Source organism: Calonectris borealis, chromosome 17 (assembly GCF_964195595.1).
Source record: "Calonectris borealis chromosome 17, bCalBor7.hap1.2, whole genome shotgun sequence".
NCBI lineage: Eukaryota > Metazoa > Chordata > Aves > Procellariiformes > Procellariidae > Calonectris > Calonectris borealis.
The window spans coordinates 6,915,870-6,941,366 of record NC_134328.1 but is presented as its reverse complement, the minus strand read 5'-3'; the positions used below and the strand labels follow the sequence as shown (position 1 = coordinate 6,941,366).

The following is a 25,497-nucleotide window of genomic DNA, read 5'->3' as shown; positions in this document are numbered from 1 at the left end:
CCTCTAAAGCTGTTTGGATTCATTAATAAATACTAAGACCCAATTATCACAACGAAGTATTATCTTGAGACTTCACCAATAACTAGTAGTGTTGTACCTCTTGGTAGTTTGTGAGCCTTCTGCTAATGCTTTCCAGCTTAGTGTCACAGATTTGCCGGAATTCATACTGGGGCATGGTAGCCACAGCACTGCTGAGGGATATAAGTCTTTTGCAATTCCTTACGAAGTGATTGTCCTCTGCAGCAAAGGCCTCTAAAATCTAAACAAAAAGACAGGATGTCAGGGATATGAGACTTGACAGTGAGGAAAAATACAGTTTTCTTCCACTGAATAAGTGGCAAAGGCCCCATGTTGTCATGGTTGAATAAAGCTGCCTTCAGAACAAGTTGCCTGAGAATCACTATCATGTCTAATTCCCCAATTCCTCAAAACTTTTTAGAATAACTGAAATGGATCAAAATATCCACTGTGCACTGTCAAAGTTACCTGCTCTGGTGCACTTTCATGGGACATAACAATAATGTTACCGGGATGTGACAGAAACATTTACTATTGTTGTAATAGATGACCAAAACACTAAGTGCACTGCTGCTTTCCAATAGCAGCAGTTCTACTTGCTTCCTTTAGTGACCCATCCAGCCTATCAGATGGCAAAAAGCTGCTTGATTTTCTTCCAAGGTAAAGCAAATTCTTGCCTGAAAAGATTAATCTTGAGTATCAGCAAAGAGTATATTACCAGACAGATAGAAGCGAGAATTCCACAGCTGAGGGCTCCCCTCCCTCTACCTCAGCAGCTGAAATCCTGGAAGCATTTGCTGACTTGCTCGTACCAGATGAGCTATTATAACTTGATGCATTCTAATGAAGAAAACTCCAGGCAGGGTTGAGAAGACCATGTGTTACCTCATTCCAAAGAGCCAAGCCAAGCCACCAGAGAAATGCCTATATTACTGGCTTCCCTGTTCGTTTAGGAATGAAGTTGGCCATGTATGTTTTGCGGTACCTTTGCAGTGAGATTGAAGCAACCTTTTGGTTCCACAATTTTCTCCAGGACAAAGGATTTGATGCCCGCACTGCTGACATATTCGTACACCACCCCGTGCTCCAGGTGGGTGTTATCCACAGTCAGGCTAATGAGAGGTGTTTCTTCACCAATGATCAGTGGAGAGGTAATGGTCTGTGGTGTCTGGGCTGGAACCGAAATAAGTCATTAGAGGTGTTTGGCAGCACACATGAATACAGGCATGCATAGGGAAGAGAAACCTGTTGAAAGGTATTATTAAATGCAAAGACACAAAGACACAACCTTTGGCTCAAGGAGTCTCTGAACCAAATACTGCTAGAGGCTGGGAGAATATTATGAGGAAGACATTTGCTGTTGGCCACTACTGGAGGCAGCGATAGAGGTTTAGACAATCCACATGCTCCAATCCACATTCTGATGTTCTTCCATGTGTGCATGCACACACCCGTGCAGAGGACACTACTTTTAGTTCTGTTCAGCATTCAGACGCACAGACCCCAGCAGAAGCTTTCAAAGGGAAGTGAAGTATGTTAATCTCAGAGTCTTGTTTGTAATGACCCTCTGGAAGATTGCCACTTTTCTGTCCATTTTGGGAAATGCTCCAGATGCATTTTCTGTGCAGCTATAAGACTGAGATGGCAGGGCAAGGGGTGGGGTGAGGAGATAACAGTTTTTACACACAGCAATGCTATTGTCACCAGAGAACAGATTTAAGTTACAGTCAGATTGAGATTTGCCAGAGAATTGCTCACATGCCTCTACCAGGGCACTGCTCCAGCTGTTCCACCGTGGAGCTGCACTGTTTGACCATTAGATTACCAGGCTCACCAGAGATGGGATCCACACAGATGTGCATCTGTTCCTGGAGAAGTTGCCAATGGCATTCAGAGTCCAGGCTCAGCCCTTTGGATTGAACCTGGCTTCAGTATTCTCCCCTACATCTACTTTTCCGAATAAGCTCTCAGCATGAAGGTAAAGCAGTGTTTTTTATGAGTTAGACTTTTCTAAGTTGGAGGAAATACCCATACCTTTTGCTAACACAGTGGTAACATGCTCTGAAAACTTGCTCCAGATCAAAGTCTTTTAAAATCTTAATCTTTAATCTTAAATCACAGAAAACATACATTATGCTAGGTGGAGTTACTTGCAGACCTTCCCTCTCCAGCTGCTACTGCCCATAAATTCCTGGTTTGCAGGGGCTACCAAATGATTCTAAAAATGCTGAGCCTTTTCATTCCAGAAACAGGCTCTCTTGTAAAGATCAGAGAGTCACAGGGGTATGATTTCTGTGTGCATCTCAATTTTTTTCTTTTCCTGAGTAAACTGCAGCATAAAAGTACTTCCTCTGGCAGACCTAATCCTATTATAAAGCTTTACTAAGACAGATATTCTACAATAATAATTACACTTTATATTTCTACCACAATTTTCATTCCTGAAGCCTCTGAATCTTCCCTAGGTTTTCTTCCCCCATGAGAATCTTTACCTGATTCCTGTTGGCTATTTTGAAGGGGATCCAATTCTGCACCTCCTTCCAGTGAAGGGTCGTCTTTGCTGGAGCCAGGATGACGGCCATTCAGATATGCAGTGGATGCTGCTTGCTGAACTCTGTCCTCCTCAGCATCTTCATGTGTTCTGTACACCCACTGGTACAATCCCTTTCAAGAGATATAGGCTTCAGCTATGACCTCAGTAAAAATGCCTGATCTCTATATGTTTGAACTACAAAGGCGAATCTAGCTATCACTTCTATATCTTCTAAGTTGGCTGAAATATCAACATTCCCCCAGCCTTCCTCTGAACTTCAGAGAATATAAAATCTAGATCATATCTGGGTGAAATTCTAGTTTTAGCAATAGTTAATAATATTTAGTACTGCATGCAGTGTATGAATTGGCATACATATTATTTGTAGACGTTTTGCAACTATAGGCAACTGTAATTAGCTCCCTCAGTCATACTAGGACCTTAGCATGTGAGTAAATAAGTCAAAAGAGACACGAATAAGTTGTTTTTCTGAATATTTGGTGAGCATAAAAGCACAGAAGAAGGGGAGGACAGAAGAAGGGCAAGAATTAATGTACTTCCTTTGAGGTTTTGTATTCATACCAGTGCTTCCTGTTGTCTGGTCCTGTAGGCTGTAAAGTGCTCCAGAACTTCCATATAATTTCCATGTGTTGCATTATTCCCATTAACTTTCAAAATACACTGCCCTGGATGAAGGCCTACAGCTGCAGCGTCAGAACCTGAAAAATCAACAGGAGAGGAGTTAGACAGGAAAGCCATCTGCCTATGGAAGAGAAAATTGGAAAGTTTGCAATGGGTTTCTGGTTAAGAAGAGTAAGAAAAAACAGCTAGTTGAATGCTGTCATGCTTTTGCTACTAAGTATTCTGAGAGCTTTGTTGTGTAAGGAAAACATCATGCATCTATCCTTCCTATTTTCAGTAGTGCTGGGAAGAACGGAGACCCCCTATACCTAAATGCATTCATGCTAGGAAATGAAATTCCTGTGGGAAGTCATTTGGGATTCTTATATAGCACTTCTAGCCTTATGATTCCGTTAGCTGAGGTCTTGCTTAAATGTAAACAGTTATATTGGTTTCAGCTTGTTGCACTTGAAAGATACAGAACACTTGCATGTTATGCAATTTGCCATGGTCTAAGATATACTTAATGATATACTTAAATCTAGAGTAAGTCTAGAATGCAATAACCAACTTCAATGGATGTATTCCAGATTCACACGAACAAGACTCAGACCCAAATCCAGCTCCTAGAAACCTACAATTAAGATGATTAACTTTTTTAAGGCACCATCATTTAAAATTCATATAGTTTTATTCCAAATGCAATTTGTCTTTTGCTAGCAAAATCCTGAAAAAGCAGACTCTTTCTAGCTGGCACTTCCAGTTTGCACTCTTCAGACTGTTAGAAAGTGGTTATAGATGCTGTTGTGAAAGAGTGTAATAATGTATCTCCCTGAGAACATTGTTGCATTTGGGTGCTGCCTGTTGTCTGTACACTAACTGCACATATTTGGATATATGTATTTGTTCTGAAGGAAGGAAGTGGTACATGTCTGAAAGGTCGTATTTTCTGCATTTGCTGAAAATAAAGGTTAGAGCTGTGCTTTATTTACAGCTCAGTTCACATTTCAGTTACGGAAGTAGTAAATATCTCTGTCAAACTGTGTTTTCTCCTTTTAAGAAGACCAAGGAAAGCAGTTCACCCCTATCTTATATTGGTAATTTATAGCAGTATAAGCCAGTGTAAAGGGGGAAGTAGTCCTCAAGTCTTACACCATACTTTGTGATTTAAGAAACATGATCTGTCTACCAACCTGCTGATCCCACAGCACATTCACAACTGCAGTGATCCAAACTGTGGCTGACCACAGGCAAAAATATTGAAGAAGCACAGACAGCATTACACCTCAACTTTTTCTCAGCCAGCTCAGTTTCAAATTTTTATTCCCTGTGGCTGTAGAGCTGTTATCGTAGAGGAAACAAGGTTAGGATCACTGTGCAAGCGCATTTCTAGCTTGCAAGAGCTCAAGTGACAATGCTTTCTCAAGAGTCTTTCCACAGTACTGTGGACTGCAGTATCACCAAGTTTATTTTACTGTAGAATTAAGTTATTCCTTGTTTTGTGTTGATGGGATTAGTGACCCAAACTCAGTTCATAATAATGATACCATTTTCTTAGACTGTATTTAGATTATAAGCACTTTGAGGCAGGAACTCTCTCGTTGTTCTATGGTTTTATATATGAGTGTGAGCCTTCTCTATGACAGGGGTTCATAGTCATTATGGTAATTAAACTAAGTTGTCAAAACTTGTTTAGAACAAGTTTGACAATGAAACCTGTATCCTTCTTGATTAAGAGAGATATATACACACACACACTTTATATACACATGGATATATATTTAGCTGTACTCCAAGCTTAACTATACCACAGCCTTTCTACTTACCTCTTCCTACTGCGTGAACATATGGTGGTGCTGCTCCCCGTATCTGAAAGCAAAGTGCTTCAGGAGAATCCGGGATTTTAATAATCCTGTGGGTAAATCAAGGAGAAGAGAAAGCAGCATTTTAAGTTAGGCTGCCAGAGCTCTGGGCAGTTCTAACAGTATCTTTCCCCAGCATTCACAACCGTGTTTTCGATTAAAGAAAGTACCCACATAGTTTACAAATAAATAACAAATAAATAGACCTGAAGAAATCATCCACTCCATCTTCATTCTCCAAGGCAGATGAGAGATTCTCTTTGTTAATTAAAATTTGGCATTTCCAAGTGTATTACATCTTTAAGTGAATAACACAGGACAGAAACTTTCTATGGTATTTATATTCCCTTTCATTTCTAGGCAAACTTCAGTGCAGCTCTGCTGACTTATACCAGCTGAGGGTCTTTTCCATTAAAAAAACAATTAGACTGGACAAGACATCCTGAACTAGAATTTAGCATCAAGTGCTCATTGACACATTCAATTCTATGGCAAATTCTGGGATTACAGAATCTAATAATGCACAAGACATTAACAGGGCCAAGACTCATTATAAGATACAATAATGGACTGAAAAACTGTTAGAGTCATCCAAAAATAAGCCAAGCTTTAATGGGGTGGAAATTACTTTCCCTTGGACCTATATTAGTCTGAGAAGCTTCACACCTGAGACAGAATGACAATCCTTGTGATTCAGTTCTGTTTGTGCACAAGAAGCCAAAAGTTAACTGCAGTATAAAGAGAACAAATCCTAACTTGTTCTAGAAGCACAAGGTTCATCACTGAAAACAACCTGTGACTCTTGTATCTCTTTCATTTATGTCATTTTTTTTTCCTATTGAACAGCTTCTGCATAGCCAAGTGTTTACAGACTTTTCACTACAAATTGTGGAAGAAATATTTAGTAATTGACATTTCTAGATAACCTTCTCTGTCTGCCCATTTTGACACTTACTCTTTTGATTTGGTGGCTACCAGAAGCCTAAGCGGCCTTCGTGAGCAGAAGGACTGGTTTAAGATGGTTTCCACTTCTGAAAACGGGCGTAGGAATATTAAGTCCTCATTGATGGAATAGATTTTTCTTCCCATCTGCAGGCCAGCCATCTGCAAATGAAACAAACGCCACAGAAAACTTTGCATCATTGGCAGCATCTCTGAAGATCAAGGCTCCAAGGTTCAACTGTTCTCTACTTACAGACGTTCCTAGGATTATTGTCATATGGAATACTGTATATACAGTGTTGGTTCATCAAATCATTTGTCAGTCACCCTTAAAGTTGTCTGCATTTACAGAAAACAAAGAGATTTCACCAATATCTGTATAAATACGCCACGTTACTTTGCAATGATATATCTTTGTACTTTTCTGCTACAATTTTTTTAATAGGGGACTACTAAAAAAGGAGAGTGTATTAAAAAAAGGGGACTGAAAAATAGGGGACTGTAGTAGACTGGCTACACTATCAAATGAGATACAGAAGTGTGACTTCCCACAACTTACAGCTCAGGCACAGGGAGCCAAGAACACAGTTTTCAACCACTAGCTACGCAAAACCAATCTATACCTAGTAACATAAATAAATGTAACCTGTTTTTAAGTGGTGGTAAAAACCTGTCTCTGCTTTAAGTGAAGTACTGGCTTTTCATCAGCCTAAAAAGCCACAAGATTTTAATTTTAATTCCTAGCTTTTGCACCTAACTTTGGTCATGGTCACACAGGAAGTCAGAGACAGATCCGATGACAGAATCGAGATCCCTTATTCTGCCTACTGGACAATAACCCTAAACATACCTCTTGATGATCTATACCATCTAAAACGTGACATAGCAACACTTAGACTACGTGTTAGGGTATCAAGAAAATATAAAATTCCCTTTAATGGAGTAAGAAGAAAAAAAAAAAATTATTAACCCTTCCCAGGTTAGAATTACTTCCTATCACTTTAAGATTCAGCAGTTGGGCTTTCTTCTAAACGTGACAAACCCCTTTCCTATTCTGCCTGGAATCCATTGACAAATTTCTTGACTTGGAAAAGGAGGTCTAAACAGTACTACTCCCACATATGAAAACTGACCTCTTGCAAAAATGAATCTGGAAATGTAGGACTGGAAAACCCTGCTGACTATGTCTATGCATGGCTTGGCTTTTCTTAAATATGTTTTGTGTCTGAAAGTCAGAGATCAGTTTACCTACAAAAACCTATACTCTTTTTCTCAAGTCAAAGCTATTAAAAGCAAAAACTACAAAGTGCTCTCCCTGATTTAATTCTCAAGCTCCCTACAGTTGACAACATCCTCTTGTGTACCTGGAAATAACATTTTTCATCCTTCTTTTTTTGTAAGTGATTTCTAAAATGGATAATAGAGATAAATAGCAATAGAGATTTCAGCTTAAGAGAGAATTTGACAAACTTTGGTTTATAATTCAATGAAAATGTTTCTGCTATTTGCATTTACTTATACTGATGAGTTTATTATAAAGTAATAATTATTATATAAATTTCTAAAGTCATTATGGTTTAGGCCTGATTTTCTCAAAGGAGCTCACGCACTTTATATATGTGCAATTAGCTAAACTCTTCGCATACCTGCCATCGTTCTACCTGTGGATGACCTCTTTATATTCCTAACTTACTGCTTGTGCATATGGGACACCTACCTGCACACATAATCATAGCAAATCCATGAATGTATGAGGTACAAAGTCGCATATTAAACCCTACAAACTAGCAACTTTCAAATAAAAATCTGCTACTCTACTGAGATATAACCAACCAGGCTAACGAAGACTAGACGGCGTGTATCTTTAGCAGTAAAGACCTACAGTGTCACAGAGCTTCTGAATAACGGATGCTCCTTATGACAACTCAATGCAGTTGTCTGGATCCAGGCCATTGTTTTTTCTGAAACACCAGCAGCTTGCTATTTGCTGCTCATCTGCATGGCCGCTGGCCAACTGGCTGCTTGTTGAACACGCTCTGTTCAAACACTAGACATCTGCTTGTCAGTTGGCTCTTCAGAGTAAGACAGCAACCACACCTCCCAAAAGGGTAATTTTTTTTCACGATTGTTTCCTTCTGTTAGGAGTATCATTCATAAACCAGCTCCAGGATTAAAATTTATGGGAATAAGCCCAGCTACAATTAACCTGCAAGTGAGCTGGGTTAGAAAGGAAGATAAGGTACAAACTGAGGAGACATTGACTTTCTGAATGTCTTTCTGAAGACACATGAACTTGGAACAGGCATGGGACGTGCCACAGTCCACATCAACCAACCACTGCTGTATGTTTTTTTGTGACCCTCTGTCTAGGTGAGCTGATCAAGCGTTAATTGTCACAGGCAGCTGCTGCTGGGAGCATGGGGGGACAATTCCCACAGGCGAGAGTCCTGGGCTGAGAGCTGCTCATTCAGGACCAGGAGAGAAGTGCATGAGTAGTGCCCACTAGGGCACTCTTCTGTCTAAGGGCCAAAACTGAGAAGCTGAACACACACGTCAGGCGAAGGGTTCCCAAACTGCAGTTCAAGTACCCTATCTGTACAGGAACTTGATGTTCCAGCAATTCTTTTCTTAACGACTTTTAAACACAGTTTGGGAATTGCTTCTGGCATAGACAAATCTAATAGCTCACAAAACAGTTTCTAAAAAATCTTGAGAAGAAAAAAGACACTAATAATAGAAATAACAATGCTTGGCAGCTCCAATTTTGAATAAAAACCCCAAAGACGCTTATTGCACATGCATGAAGTTCAATGCTGTGTGGCGCCACAATCTGTGCATGACAGTTTTTTTCCAGGTATACTAGGAAAAAGAGATCACAATCCCAAACTCAAACAGAATGTGTTAATCTTGAATAAATCCATGCAAGTAATAGATATGTTCCCACTTAATTGGTGAACCTGGAATCTTATTCTAGCCTGAAGTCTGATAGTCCTAATGAATGCAATGTACTGTGATGGGCACTGTGAAGCCAAGCTGCATGTCTTAATTTTTGTCCCTAAGAGTGTGACAGCAGGCATAGGGTCTCTACATGGCCTACAGCTGCTGAGCCACAGAGAACTACATGCTGGATATCCTTCTAGTATCACAAAGCAATTAAAAAAGCCCGAGAATGTAATGAAATGCATCACTGTTGGACCTCAGGTCTTTCCAGAATGAGCTGACAGCCCCCTGGTTCAGAGAGATGCAGATTTAGTTCTTTTCTGGAGCAATATTTTAAGATCAAGTTGAAAAGACGGGCTCATGGTCACAGATAGTTTTCTTGGAAGATCAAGAAAAAGATTCCTTAGAAAATTGTGTGCTTCTGTTGTCTTAAAACACAACAGATTTGCAGGATTTTCCACAGGCATCCAGCCAAAGAAAGGGCAGAAGGATTATCTGTCAGGCAATGGTTTACAGCAGAGGTTTAGATTAATAAAATTTTTGGCCAATCTATGTTGATTTTGAGCATGAGCTAGAGCATAGGATTGGTTTCTTTGGTGACCATAAAACAAACGAGAATCAGGAATACTGAAATAATTTAATTCTAATATTAAACTTGAGTTCAAAATTCCTTCCCGTTTGACATTCTCAACTTGCTAAAATCAGTCTGTCCACTTCAGCTGTTTGCATTGGGCGAGTCATCCAGGAGTCATCTGTAGCCTAAAGCAGTGACCAACAAATGAATGTGGACGTTAAAAAATTCTGTAATGGTTGTCCTGGACTTCTGTGTGCTGCCACAATTTACTGTGAAACCCTGAACAAGTAATTTAGTCCTCTCTTATCTTCATAGGTGCTAAAAAGCACCTAAATAGCTTTTAAAAAATAGACTTTCTGTCTGTCTGTGCCTTATTTTGGTAAATGGAGGATCACATTGTGTTATCCACTCAAAGGTTTTGTATGGATAAACAAATGATTATGAAATACACAGATCCTATAATATTTGGGCCATCTATGTGCCTCAAAGAAACAAAGCAAATATATTCTGTAGAGCTCTTAAAAAAATACCAGGGAGAGAAATGAGCACATGCTTTTTAAGGAAAAAATACAAATCTAAAAATAGAGCTTTCACTCAAATAAACCTGTTTCTCATTGACCGTCTTTGTTATCCCAAAACAATGTTACTTTCCCTCCCTCCTCAAATTTAAGTTGCTAATGAACCTGAGGTATGCTATCATCACACAGAGATACTGCTGTTGTCCTATCACTTATCAAAAGTATTCAGCAAGTCCTCCAAAGATGCCAAAACACTTAGCAACTTACAGAAACAGTTTATTACCACAGGAATTATAGAAGATACCAAATTTTCTATTAGCTGCCTTTAAAATGAAACAGACCTTAAAAGGATGGTTTTGTACCTTTTCAAAGCATTGAAATATTTTTAGGTACCAAAATCAAAATATTTATGAATGTCAGGTCATACCTCTGCAGAAGACCCTCGTCGAACTGACTTCACCACAATTGCTTTGTTCTTTTCTTCCATGTCAAATCCATAGTCATCCTCTTCTGGCAAAATCTTAAAAAAAGCACAAGGTAATGCTTCACGAATATGGAATTAGCTGAAAAGCTAAAGGATGGAGATGAGAAATTGGAATCTTCATTGCAAGCCACGATTGACATAGACTTGTAGATCTTAAGGCTGAAAGGGCCTATTAGGTCATTTGGTCTGATCTTCTATGTAAGATGGGCCATAAAATTTAATCTAGTTATTTCTGTTGAGCCCTTACTATACTAAAGCAGAATTTCCAGGGAGTTATCCAGTTATGATCTGCAGTGTTTAAGAAGTGAAGAATCTATTCCCGCCCTCGAGAGTTTGTTCCAATAGTTAATGAACTCTTCCATTAGAAATTGCATTTGGTTTTAACTTCTAGCCCTTCATTCTTCATTAGATCTTTCACTTTTAGGTTACAGAATTCATCAATATTCAGTATTTTCCATTGGTGAATGTACTTACAGATCAAACTGTAGTCATTTATTTATTTTTTAAGATATATCCCACATACCCAATAATGAACAATCTATGAGTCCTTCTTAGATATCAGTTTCAGATAAATTGGGGATCTCAGGCCTATTTCGTATAAATAATAATACACACTACATAAATTGCATCATAATAGTTGGTCTGCTGGCTAAAATTCTGGATGACCAGTGAGAGAACAATTTCTGACATAAGCTTTATGTTAGGGAAAAAATACAAGACTCACGTCATGTGCTCAGTTTGCACCTTTTATGATTGACAGAAGACTAGGTAGTTCTTGCTCCTGAGAATCTGCTTCCTCTTACTTGCACTGAGGTCACACAGACCTGCCTTATAAATATTTTTTAAAGTCATATCAATCAAGGCAAATATATGTTTCACTCATCCTTTTCTAGCGGTTTTATTAACTATGAAAAAAAAGCTTAACAACTCAATTCCCATTTTAAAAAAATAAAGCAAGCTTGGCCACTGGTAAATGGACCAGTGGAAATTCTACCAGATAACCATCTTGCATTTGAGCAAACACTACACATTTAAGAACCATCTGACAAATTAGATTTGACTTAAAAGGAAAAATAAAGCTATCTATAATCTAGCATGCCACTGGGAAAAAAAATTACTGAGAATTATTTCCTTGATTCTGATGATTCCTGCACTATTTTAAAATACTGTCCTTTTTCTATTGAAGTCAATGTCATCAGCCTATAAGCTTTAGAAAAAAAAATTAAACAAATAGAATCATCCTTTCCTGCAGGAGCCATACAGCCGTATTAAAATAATACTACACTAAAGCAGAATTTCCAAGGTTTTTCTGCAGGGAAAAACTCCTCATCAGATGATGTTCAGATTAAATGATGGACAGGAAAGTAAAAAGACTGAAAGCTAAGTTTGCCATTCTCGAATATTTCAAACAAAATATTTTCAGAAGCAATGCTATTTATGCATATTTAATAAAAGGACAGCTTAGAAAATTGGGTATATCACCGGTTAGATTTTTAGTGTTGCAAGTGTAATGAGCTTCAGCCCAACATAATATGTACTTTTATCACTTCACATTTGGGATTAAATAGAAAATTTCTAGGATAGCTCTGCCATCCAATTCTCATTTTACATTTGAAAGGAGTGTTCAGTTTCTTTTGTTGGATTTTGAAAGCATATGTGAAAAGATATTTAAAAATTTGGAGGCTTTGATTTGCCAAACTTAAGAAGCCAGCAGCTACACAAACTTACATGATCTCTTGGGTGCAGCTACCATCACTATGCGTGAAGATCTTTTATATGCTATCATTTTTAATAACCTACCTTCCTCTGTTCATCAGTACTGCAAAAATGTACTGTTTGAAAGCAAAGAACCAAAATACTTTTAAGAAACCCCAAGTGCATCAACATTAGGAACTTTATCACCATGTTGTAAAGAAAGAAATCTCACGTCGTGTATACTGACGCTCCTGTACTGGGGACACTCTCTTATGAAAAGGTAGACTATGGATAATAATCAATATGCAATATTTGGAGAAGGCTATGATTCATTCTTTATTATAAAGTAGTAATACCTTGCAATTCCACAGCTGAACACCATTCATCCCTAAGGAGTCCAAGCAATTAACTAATTTGCCACCTACAAGAATTATTTCTGTGCCCCTGAAATCCAATCAATTTTTTGAATGTAAGGCAGCAGCTGTTTAATCTTGAAAGACAACCACGTTAAAAAATGAGACCATATGAGAAATAAGCATGTTTAATCAAAACCAGAGGGCAAATGTAGTCAGAACATACTCAAAGAGAATTTTGGCAGAGATGGGGGGGGCGGAGAATGGGGAGAAAAGCTATGCAAAGAATGGTCTATTACACCTGTATCTGTTACATTCATGAAGCATTTTTGGCATGTGGGTCACGATGCCTGTGTGGTACCTCTCCATTTCTTCCCCTTCCTATACAAGGAGGATTATGAAGGTAGAAAACACTTGTGGCATGGGGATGCTCAGTGTCTATGAAGGGAGAATTGACAGATTTCCAGGAGAACGAAGATGACAGAGATGTGAAGTAGCCTGATGCTCAGCTATGGAGTAGCTTCCAGAATTGCATCATGCTAATGTCATGAGAGCATGAGTTTAATGTACAGGGTATAGTGTCCGGTTTACCTACCACACTTGCTGATCCCTCAAACTGCATACACACGAAGGGCCTTGGGTTGGGCACTAAGATTCCCCCAGTGAAGGAGGTGAAGGAACTGGATCCATTTCACTCTTGGCAGCCTCCCCAGGCTGCTCCTACTGTTCATGCAGAAGCAGGAACTCTCAGCCTAAACTCCTGGGGACATCAGCAGCAGAAGAAGCAGCATAGGCAGATCCACCACCATTTCCTAAACTAGGGTCCAGGATGCACATCCTTCTCTCACAGCCTTCCCTACAGCTCTCCAGCATAAATTCTTCTCTGTTGGACACACTTGAAGAGTCTGACTTAGTTAAGAATTTCTTAAGGAGCAGTGACTTATCAGATAATGTCAAGTCTGAATGCTTCACAAAACTGATGAGGTTTCTGTGGCCCTCGGCAGCATTCATTTGAAGAAAGCTATTTTCCTGCCACCTCTTCTCCCAGGTTGTTCCAGTCTCCCCAGCCTTTCAAAAATCCAAAGCTCTGGGGCACTAAAACAAAATCTGAAAAGACAAAATTTCTTTCCAATGAGAAGCTCCAGAATCTAAGCCATCCCTACTGCTATTATCTTTAAAGGTACGTTTTGCCACATTAACAAAATAGGCTTAATATATACAAAAGGACTCAAAGTTTCTTCTGGTTTGTGCGCTTTGAAATTGAGCACTGAAATCCAACTGTTCATTCTGAACAGTGAAAGATTTACAGCTGAAAGGAAGTTTTTCACTTCAGAGTTCACTGTAATTTTTAGTATCCAAATCCACTCAAAGTCCTTATCTGGCCACCTGGATGATGGATGCCTCTTGTAACCAACTTGCCTATCTCCTTGGGAGATCAGAAATCCCTAGAGAATGGGCTCTTATTAGTGGCGCTCTTCCCAGGGGTGTTTTAAATTCTCAAGCTACAAGAGTGTGGTACACTAGTTTAATGAAGAACAAAGGGAGATCTCTTTTTTGCTCTCTCTCTGCTGAAATTTTGCAGAATTAGGTCGTTTTATATTAGCACAACACATAAAAATAATTCTCCTGGAATGATTAAAGATGGGAGAGATTTTTATTAAGGACCAAGTATGGCTTTATTTGAGTAATACAAATTACTGTTATTTATTCATTATTAGAATAGGAGAAATGTGTTCTATAGATTTATAAGAATTTTAAGGGGAATGCTATGTTTATTGGATTAGCTGGTTTAAAACAGAAAAGACATGAACTCAAACGATAATACTACCTATTATCTAAAAACTTGATATCTGAAGTGCTGAATTATAAGGACACTTTCATTTTCAAAGCTGATTCTAGATGTAGCAGCAGTAGAAAAGCCCTGTGGATAGATAAGATTTAGCATCCTAATTTTCAGATGGTAAACTGAGGCATAGAGTGGATTAAGGTCTTGCTCAGGCCACACAGTGAGTTCATGTGAGATGTTAAATTAAAACCCAGGTAGCCCTGACTTCTGTGCTCAAACCATTGCATTTCATCGAATATGCTACAGTACTCAGGCCCCTGCATGAGCTGAATTCCAGGACATGCCACGGCCCTGGCTGCGCACTGCAGTGGGACACAGCAACTCCTCTCTCCTGCAACTACTGCAACACGCTACTGAGATAGGGATACCCTGGAGGAACGTAGGAGATGTAACAGGTCTGGAAAGTTAATAGGTTTAGACTTACAGTCCAGATCTCCAATCCAGCACAACAGTTTTGAGAATGCTACATAAAATGTACACAGGCATCATCTTTTGAGATCAGATAAGTGATACACTAGAGTCTTCTGGGGACTCCAGCATTGTGTGTGCATTAAACCTCGTAGGCAACTTTGATGGAGGCCCATGTCTACAGGCAACTACCCTTGCCTGATATTCAGCTCCAAGCTACCGGCTTTAATTTGTGTTGTGGTTGGCTTGGGCTAACAAGTAGAGGTGCTGATCACAAGTTAACAGCACACTGCAGTAACCAAGTCACAATGCTTGGAGTCAATCCAAAATCCAAATTCTCTTCAACTATGCAAAGAATGTTGTATATTTTTTCAGTTTGTGAAGATTTATGTCCTTCAATGAGAAACAATTGCACAAATAAATGAGTATTAAATTTTGTTTGAAGTGCATTTTTTCAGACTGAAAGCATTTTTTTCCTTGGCATTTCTAATGATGTATTTGCCAAAGCTTCTGTTGTTCTCTGTTTTCAAGGGCAAGCTCTCCCGTGATAGAGCAAACTTAGATGAAGGGGGTGGGGGAAGCTGCCCATTAAACAGCTACGATTTCACGGCAATAGAAAAGCATGTTTCAAAAGCCAGTGCTGAGGAAATTCCATTAAAATTCCTATGGTGGGATCGGGGGATGGGAAGGATCAATGCCCCATCATGAGTGTAAAGAGGCACGTAGTGATGTTCCACAGACAGCAAAGCCTCGGGATTCCAGCTCCTTGTAATTGCTAAACACAGAATAGCACAGAAGTCAAGCACAAGTTTTTTTGTGGATAAGTGTAATGCATTTACTGTACTGCTATTTGCGGGATCTTCTTTACAAACGTTCAGGGGACTGCTAATTTCTTTGTGAAAATGAGGGCAACTCATAACTTCAGCATGACTACCACTCATTTGACAAAAATCTGTGCCCTCTGAGTAGGAGATTTCTTACTCAGCATGTGCTGTTCATTTCAGATTGTTTACTTGTTGAGATGGGACTGTATTTTGACAGAGGCTGACTGATGCGCTTCAGAACTACAGTAATAGTAATATTAAAATTATTCCTGTTGCAAATATTTCAGTTACCAAATTGTGGAGCGAATGGAAGGACCAATTAGGGATTATGATTAATCACTAGTAAATACTCCATGTGCAAGGTTTGCTTCTTTGTTCTGTCTCTTTAGTGAATACTAATAAATGATTATTACATTAACAGAAAACAGAATCAAAGAACTTCAAATCCCTCATTTCACAGCTAACATATTACCGTTGTGAGTTTTGGCATTTTAACAGAAGTGCCTTGAACTGACAGAAAAAAGTGGAAGAGACATACTAGTCAATCTATTTCCTCAAACTGTCTTGTCTTGATAAGGTGGAACATTGAAAATACCTGAACAATGGCAGTTCCCACCAACTTACCTGAAACTGATCCGAGCGCTTTGCAAATCACACTAAAAAACCCCACAAAGTGTACCACCTTTTAACTGCTTCCCTTTATCCAACGACTCTCCATGAGGATAATCATATTAACCTGACACTCCTGTCTCTGGCACTGGATGCATAGAGGAATAATTTTGAGGGACCATGGTGCTTTAAATATTACTTCTGGTCATTCAGACAGACACAGATTGGTCTCCTGGGAGACAAGACAACAGTGAGACAGAGAAGTTTGTGTGAACCACAGGAATAATTTTCCCATATAATGGACCTCTGGATCTTTTCCAGCAATTTTGCTTTTGTAGTTTCTGACCCAAGTTTTTATCCTGCTCCTCATTCTGCCAGTGTTCAAAGGGAGAAAAAGATGGGCCTGGAGCCACTGGCAGTAAACAAGGATCTCAGAACAAAGAGTTTGCACCAATCTGACTACCAAGTCCGAACAGCATTACAATAATCCCAGTGCAGTAAGGACCGTGATAGCATTTAATGAGGTGGGAATCTGGAGAGAACAGTAATGTTGCAAAAGCATGAACATAAAGAACAGTATTTTTTGGAAAACTGTTTCCACAAACAAAGTAATACTGATACTTGATGCAGTAATACAGGGCATATTCATATCACTTAGACAATGATGTCCAAAATATCTGTGTTCTTATCAGTCTTTTAACCTGCATCTGAATCTACCTCACATATAAGGGTGTTTAAACTTGTTTAAACTTAAACTGTGTTAAAACTTGATGGCAGACCTCTCCCAAGATAGCAATGCCCATTACTTTCTCCTTCACCACACCAACACTGTGGTGCCTGCTCAGTGAACTCAAGAAACATATGGTGCCTGTTAAGACAGCATCTCCAGCTCCCAGCCCACTTCCAGACTCTCCCAAGGGCTTCATGGGAATAGAAAGGGGTTGGGCTGTGAACTGGATGAAATGGTCGTGTCTCTGAGTCTCCTCTTTTCTTGAGACCTATCAGAAATAGGCAGGAACTCACTTGCATTTGCACATGCGTGTGAGCTGTGAATCCAAAGCTGCCAGGTAGTGCAGGATGGTCACATGCAAGAGAAGGGACCCTGCAACTTACAGATTTCCCTTGCTACTAGAATAAGCTATGTGGTCTGCCCAGCTAGAAAAGTCAGAGCTACAGCAGCTGGAGCTCTACAGCAAAGTAGCTCAAGAATTAGTATTTATGCAGTGAAGAAAAGTCTAGCTACAGGTGCAATTCCCTGTTCCAATTCTACTCTATTATAATTTTCCTTCTCATTCTCGTCTAGTATAAAACAATATCAGAAACATCAAGGTTTACATTAACATATTTCTTACCAGAAGACTCTTTCCCAGGATGTTTTCCACAAGCTTGAAGTCATTACGTAATTGTTTGCTCTTGGAACTGGTGCCTTCCATCTCCTCATCAGCATAAAAGCGGAAATATAAGGATTCATCCTTAAATTCACTTTTCTCCAGGACTGGAAACAATATATATGAAATACATACATGCATTTACACAGAGAAAGAAAGAGAGAAACAAAAAAGAAAGTTAAAGGAAATCCTAAACATTTCCCCAGTCTTTACAGAACAAAGACCAGATGCATCCCTATCAGACAGCTATTCAGCTCTCTATTTTTAATCCACTACTATATTTTAGGATATACTTTTCCTCACAGTGCATAGTAGCTCATGATATGATGTTTGACCTCCCTCACATGTAGAATGTATATAAAATGCAGAAAATCCTCTTAGAAGAAAGATGCTACTCAATACCTTATGCTCCCTTCCCATGTCAAAATTAATATGGTAAAACTATAAAAGGAAGAGAGGGGTAAAATGGCTGTTTAAAGGTAAGTGAGATGGCTAAATAGACTAAGGCGTTTGAATCTAAAAAGGAATTGAGAGGGAAATGAGATCTATAAAATTCTGGAAGGTATGACAAAGTTCTTTACCATGTTTTCAAATATGAGACCTGGGGGCTTCAAATAAAAGCAGCAAGTGACAATTTTAAAACCTGAGGAACAACTTCTTCATTCAACATGTACTTACGCAAAGGAACTCCTTGCCAAGGGATGCTATGAATGCCAAAAGTTTACATGGGCTCAAAACGGATCAAATTCTTTAAAGAAAAGTTATTCCTACAGTCTTATCAAGTACTATGCGAATTCTCTATTAGTTATTTACAATAATCTGCTCTCAAAAACACTATTCAAAATATGGAGACCAAATGTTATTTGTGACTAAAACTGGATGTTTCATTGGACAAACTATGTTTTAGTCTTAGGATTTTGTATGTGCTATTTGGTACTGATACAGATGCGGTTTGTTTACTTTCCCAGTTTAGCAGCAGCATCACTGAGGATGGATGATGTCTAACTTGGCAATTTGGCACTTCAGGTTTGGAAGCTTCAGAGATTCAGCACTGAGGATTGTGTTTGTTGTCCGAGTGGCAAGAACTAGGCAATTTTACTTTGTACCTGACATTTCTTGGTGATATTTCAGGACAGTACTTGGCTTGTGCATTGGTCTGATGGCTCTGAAAGAGATGCAGTGAAAAAACATTCCCCTTCTAGCTTGTCTAATCGTGTCAGGGCTCATCATAACTACTAGCAAGGGGATTCACTTGGGAAGATACTAGGCTTAGACATTTTGTGTATGCTCGAAGGACCTGCTGGGATGCCTGCAATTGCACACATGTCAGCATGTACGGCACAGCCTATAGTAAAGGGATTTTCAGACAGTCAGCTAATCTGACTGAAGTAAGAGGTCCTTTAATTGGCAGTGGGAAGTAATATTGATGCATTACCATGATGCATGAAGCCGTTATTGCAGAGTCCAACACCCAGTGCGACAGCTTCCTCCCGAGTCTGACAATCTCCCTAGACACAAAAGGATAAATATTACATTTCAGACAACTTCCTCAGTTAAATTATTCCCCTTCCCCACCGCATAGCTTGTGGCTCTGAAATTAGCAGGATGCTTTTTGTAGGGAACAATAGCAAGAAATTAAAATAGCTACCCTGTTGCCCAAATCCCATTCATTCCTATATACAGCATCTCTTGCCTCCTACAGGAATAAGGAGGACAAAGACCAGGATTCTGGAAAGTAACTGTTTAACCCACAAAGGGGCATAATATTATCTCAATGTAAAGACTTTTTATTTGCAATCATAGTGTTGGACTTCAGGATCCATGAGCCACAGACAATAAAACTCATTCTTAAAGAGAAAAGTTGAGAGATCTTATCTATATTCAACCAAAGGGAGAAAAACCTGAGTAAATCCAGTGTATGTGAACTCCAAAGGTCAGACTGGTTAAAACTGCAGTGGCTTTCTTTTCTTACACAGCAGACCTATCAACAAAGGCTTCAGTTTCTTATTACCTGAAGCCTTCAGTGTAGTATTTCAAAAGAGGTACCAAAGCTGACTTGCAAATTTACCTGAAATGGCAGCATTAAGTTTTGCATCTACAATTCAGTTAAAAACAAGAAATGCCTACTTTTTTTCTATGTATCTGCTAATTTGCAGTCACAAGTGAAGACTTTACAAACACGCTGGTTGTACTTTTTAGGCAGACATATAAGTTCTAAATAGCGCTGGTAAAAATCAGCAGGCACTATTGGTCTTATCCAGATGCAATCCATTGTTAACACTGGTTTAAGGTTACCTGCTTCCCAGTCCCCAAACGGGCACAAGAGAATCTGGGATCTACTATCTCACTAAGAGCAGTTGGTCAGCTCATTCCAGCAGGTAGGGGACCTGCTGCTTTGGCAGAGGAGCAATTTCAGTATTACTTTCAGTCCTACTAAATTAGAAGCTGTACCCCACACAAGTATTACACCTTCTTTTTTTTCCCCTCCGTCTGGAGAACTAGATATCCTGAAGCTCTAGCAGCAACTGCAGAGTAGCATACTGACTTCGTTTTAAGTAAACCAGCTTGCAGACCAAGAGCCCTCTGATCCTGTCAGCAGAACATTAGTTCTACTTCAAGTCCTACTAAGGAGAGCAGTAGCTATTTGCCAGGCAAATACTGGCAAAGAACATCGCTATGGTGTAAACATACTATTTAACATACGGGATAAAACAGGATCAGCTCTTGCCAATCAGCAGCTCTTGTTGAAGAGACTTTCTGAGAGCAAAAAAAAGGCATGACATTTACAAATTAAGAAATAAATACTGTTGTCTTGGTAGGAAAAAAGACCAAGGCAGTTGTGGAGGAACTGCATGATTATGTAATCACACAAGGAAAGCCAAGAAAAGGCTTTAATAAACCTGAAGTTTAACTTTTACTATAAACTAATTTCAAGTCTTCATAAGTCTTTCCTCATTTTCAACATCCTGTCATGTGACAATTCTGAACACTCGCTTTGTGTTACTTTATGGGATAAATGGGTAGTTTATTTTAAGAGGCTGGGACTTAAAAATCTAATTTATTCTTTCAACTGTAAATAAACTGGAGGAGAAATGCCTTCTAATGTTAATCTCTTAACCTTTAGTCATCTACTTTTGTTTTAGGCAACAAAAACTTTGTGTAGGAAGGCTCTAAACCAGACTTGGTGACTCCTGATGATGTTAACTTGGCCTCAAAATATTTCTCTAGCAAACCAGCATTCTCTAATTATAAAATATAACTTAAAATAAATCATTTCAGCTCACCTGTAAATACTTCTAAATGTTATGTAGCAATTTGTCCAAATACAATGAAAGCAGTAACAAAAATCTTAAGAAAAAAGAACCACTTACAATCAACAATCTTGACAGAATGTGTGTCTCGTAACTTTTTCATACAGAAATTGGATGTGAAACTAGATACACTAGTTTTGACAGGATAATTTAGGTTTACTCAAATACAATCACTGCACTTGAGTCAAATGAATTATAGAAACAGTTTACAGTCAGTACCATAGCGAAGAATCATGTCCAGAGCACACTATTATTATTATTACTACTATATTACTACTGCCACCATTACTATTATTATTATTATTGTTGTCTAGTTCTGTTAATGATATGATGTCTGAAGCCCTAATCATGGTCAATGGCTGATTGTTTTGAGATGCATAAACCCAGCAATTAAGATGGTCTCTGACCTAGAATGTTTACAACCCACATGTAGGAGAAAAAGAAAGCAGATGAACACAGATAAGAACAGCAACCAAACCACTTTTAAATATTTTGTTGGTACCATGGAAAAGGAGAGTTTTAAGATTATGAAGTGCTCCTTCTAAGTGGGAAGGAAGCCTAAGGTAATGCAATGCACAGAGGTGCAATATATGCTGCAATAGAAAGAAGGAATGGATGGATGGAAGGATGGATGAATGGAAAGAGATAAGAGACCCACTGGAGCAAAAGACCTGAAGAATCTTACCAGCAGGTTTCTACTTTGCATTTTTCCCTTTACTTCATTCTATCTTTCATTTTAAGTTTCTTAGACTTAGGACTGGGGATTCAACTGGTAGTGTTTTATCACAGATCATTTCTGGAGGTCTGGATATAAATCTTCAGCCATATGACAAAAATACTGGTTTTGTGGCAGTGCAATCTTTCAGTGTACCCTCAGTAGCACCTAAGATTCTGTGAAGTACAAGAGCTCTGACATTTATAAGTGAGGTCTGTATTCCTCTTTGTTCTCAGCCTATGGCAGTGGGAGAAAGATTAGGTTGTAAAATGAAGTTGAGAGGGTCTAGAATCAATGAAAGAATGAGCCCCTTCCCTTCAAGAAATTACCTCTAAATATACATAGGGACCATAACATAACTCACAGACACTTTCAATCTAAATCCACGGATATGGATCAGATATTTCTCCTTTCAGGCTCTGACTGCTGGAACCATTTCTCTGTTACATTCAAATGATCACTAAAGTAATGCCTACTGAGAACTCTAATACAGTATTATGTTTTCCAGGATTTGACTTTGTGCCTCTAGAAGAGGCATGAACACTTCCATCTCCAATCAGCACTTAACGCTCATATGTGCTTCTCTCCACCATCACACTTAATGCTTTATTTTAGTGTCTCATGCACAATTTGCCTAAGACATACTATGGGGATAACTGCAATAGGATCCAGCTATTGTGAAGAGCTATAAACAATAAAAAGACATCAAGCACATTCAGCATTAAATCTCCAAGTCATTAGGAAATCCCTTCACCATCCTTTCTCACATGCAAGAACTCCCTCGTAGTGAATAATCTGTGCTAGCGTATCACAGGGCGCTTATTAATAAACCTGATAGTCAGACATGCTCAGCTCCTGCAGACCCCTGAGGTCTACAGAGCCACAATGCACTGCACATCTAATAATAGAGCTCTTAATGCCTATCCAGTGCCAGACTCTGAGTGCATAGAACACATAGGGAATAATAACATATATCACATTTGAATACAACTGTTCAAATGTACACAAGATTAAGCCTCATTGAGGACCCCAGTTATCTCTTGTCAGAAGTGTAATAGCCAACAATTTCCAGGTAGGAGGATCAGGGTACAAAATACAGTTGACACTGTTTCTTTGATTATAAGAAAAGTTCTTACACTTTTGCTCTCTTCAGTCTTACAAATATTTGTAAAGGTCAAGAAAATGAAAAACAGCTTTCTCATTAGGGAGGGCTCCCACTGGTATTTATAGGCTAAATTGCAAACAGAAATGAGAGAGACTATCCTTCAAGACAGTCATCCCTATGCCACTAAATCTAACAGAAACAATAGTCCTCACCTTTTCTGTGCACCATTTCTAAACAAATTGATTGTCAGACACAGAAATAAATATATCCCAGCAATTTTGTATAATTAGGTAGTTATCAGATCAGACACCATCACAAAGATTTTCAAGAACAGATGCCTGAAGTTAAGGTAATATTTGAGCAGTTAAATAAATGCACTGCTCTGCAACAAGCTGAGTATTCATTAGCTCCCACTACAATATGTTGTTAACAAATATGGCCAAAGTATGAATGGTTGCTAGAAAATAGTTCAATCTAGTATGAAAAACCCAAGAGAACCCCCACGAAAATTACTATTTGTAAGAATCTATAAGCAAAGATTGATTTAGTCACATAGACAGGAATTCATCTAAGTCATAGAGAGTGATTTAAATGTTTAACAATGTTCCCCTTTAACTGAGCACAGAAGAAATTTCCCTCATCTTTGCATCTGTATACATGTACATCTGCACAAAATAAATTAAATAAATTACAGATTCTTCTATATCTCCATATCTGGCTTTAGTACATTCTGATTCAATCTTAATGTAAAGTTTGGTAAACAGGAGAACTAACAGCCAGGTTAACCAACCAGAATGAAGAAAAATGGGGAAGGAAATGAACTCCCTTTTCCAGACGAAGAGCTGATGTTTTACCTTGCTATCTGAGTCTTTCTGCTGCTTACAGCTCTATGATGAACTATCGTATTGGCCAGATTAGCCTGATTACATCTCTCTCCTTTGGCCAAAGCAGACTTTTTTCCCCTCAGCTTTCCATGAATTAGACCCCATTAAAATCACATGTAACAGATATGACAACCTCAGTACTAATATCCTTGCTCTCCTCTATGCTTTTAACAGGAAAACAACTGACTGCTCCATTTTCATCCAGTTATTTGGCAGAGAACAACCTTAAATCATACCAATCTTACTGATGTAGGAGGATGTCAAATGCAATTGCAGGAAACATTTCTGAAGGACAACATCCCTGGTTGTCAGAGGCCTGATTCTCATTCAAACTAGCCTCCCTTTATGTTATTTTGGCAGTATAGGACTTAATGTGATTGTGAATCAGACCATCACTTAAGACAAAACCTGAATGTGCATTTGACTCTATGATGGTAAGCAACATGGCACACTCTCCCTTTAGATTGCTTTAGGCTATCAAAGCTAAATTTTTAATTTCTGAAGCTACAGGCTCTTCTCTGTAATTACAAGGTAAATGTGGGGCAACTACATTTTCTAAAGACAATGGTGTAGTTGTTGGTGTAAAACTCTAGATTAATTTTTCAATAAATAAAACTGTACCACACCACAACATTGCTTTAAACGTCTTCAGAAAACCACAAGAAATAGAAAAGATCCCCGATAACAGCCAGTTCACCACTCCTAGGGCTAACAAAGGACTTTCTTCCTCTCTACGCTACCAAATAATAAGTTTTCACCAAATGAACAATAACAGAAAGCATAAAATTTTAAGTGCAAAAAATCAGAATACGTTTAATTATTTTCTCTAGATAAATGCATTTTATTTACTTTGAAACGGAACTGAAAAATTACTTGTCAAAAACAGCAGTATCTTAAAATTTTCTTACCTGCGCAATAAGCCAATCCACTAGTTTACTTGCAGGGATTACTGATTTGTAGGTCTTTAGGTGGTAGTCACGGTCTCTAATTAAGAAAGAGAATTCAGGGAAAATCAGGACAAAAAGGTACACGTTTCTTTTATACTCTAAAACTACATATACTATTGTGACCTACTATTATGAAGTTGAGGAAAGAAGAATAATTATAGATGGAAAAAAAAAATGAGACTCCCAGCCACAAATAAATAAGACAAGAATAGGAAGCAGATATCCTTTTTCTCTAGAAGAAAGGACTAGTTTTTAAACTTTTCTAACAGCTTGAATTAGGAAGGTATTTCAGATCAATACAGAGCAGTGTTTGTATTTCAAATTTCTCCAGATGTTGTTTCAAGCCATCTTCAGAGAGCTTATATTCCTGCCAGAGGCAACCAGGACATTCTTTTCACAGATGTACTGAGCTGCTTCTTTAACTCAAATTAGAATATTGCCACCATCGGTCCTGTTGAAAATCACATTCTTCTGGCTGGAAGTCATCTTCTAGTTTCCATCCTAAATCCATTCATGTCCAGTTTACATTTATTGGCTCAGTGTCAGCCCCATCTATAAGCTTAAATAGTTCTTCTCTAGTGTTTACCCATCAATGTATTCACAGAGAGTGACCCTACATATTCCCTCTATGCCCTCTTTTTCTTAGGCTCACTGAATTAAGCACCTTTTAGCCTACTCTGTCAAGAGAGGTTTTCCTGATTCTCCACAACTGTTGAGATTTTACTTCCTTTAGCAAAATATCACAGAGTAGCCAGATACAAATAGAGTACAAAGTGTTCTTTTATGGCATTAGATAATTTCAGTCATTGTAAATAAAAAAGAAGTGTTGTATTTAGGTCTTGTAACACAACTTGCACCATCTCACACACAGCCCTTGTGTGAGAGGAGCACTGTTCCTGAAATAAGGAAAAGAAACCCTA

General features: G+C 38.6%; 1 protein-coding gene across 1 annotated transcript in view; it reads right to left on the bottom strand.

The window, feature by feature from the left end:
• Window positions 1–25,497, bottom strand: part of PREX1 (phosphatidylinositol-3,4,5-trisphosphate dependent Rac exchange factor 1) — a 115,665-nt gene that overhangs the window by 23,903 nt on the left and 66,265 nt on the right. Inside the window, exons 14-23 of the mRNA XM_075167058.1 lie at window positions 24,539–24,614; window positions 19,051–19,123; window positions 17,580–17,722; window positions 10,436–10,528; window positions 5,990–6,138; window positions 4,999–5,084; window positions 3,134–3,270; window positions 2,511–2,682; window positions 1,004–1,191; window positions 98–259 (exon numbers count right to left, since the gene is read on the bottom strand). Of these exons, the coding sequence (XP_075023159.1) occupies window positions 98–259; window positions 1,004–1,191; window positions 2,511–2,682; window positions 3,134–3,270; window positions 4,999–5,084; window positions 5,990–6,138; window positions 10,436–10,528; window positions 17,580–17,722; window positions 19,051–19,123; window positions 24,539–24,614 (1,279 nt within the window). The remainder of the gene's footprint in view (window positions 1–97; window positions 260–1,003; window positions 1,192–2,510; window positions 2,683–3,133; window positions 3,271–4,998; window positions 5,085–5,989; window positions 6,139–10,435; window positions 10,529–17,579; window positions 17,723–19,050; window positions 19,124–24,538; window positions 24,615–25,497) is intronic.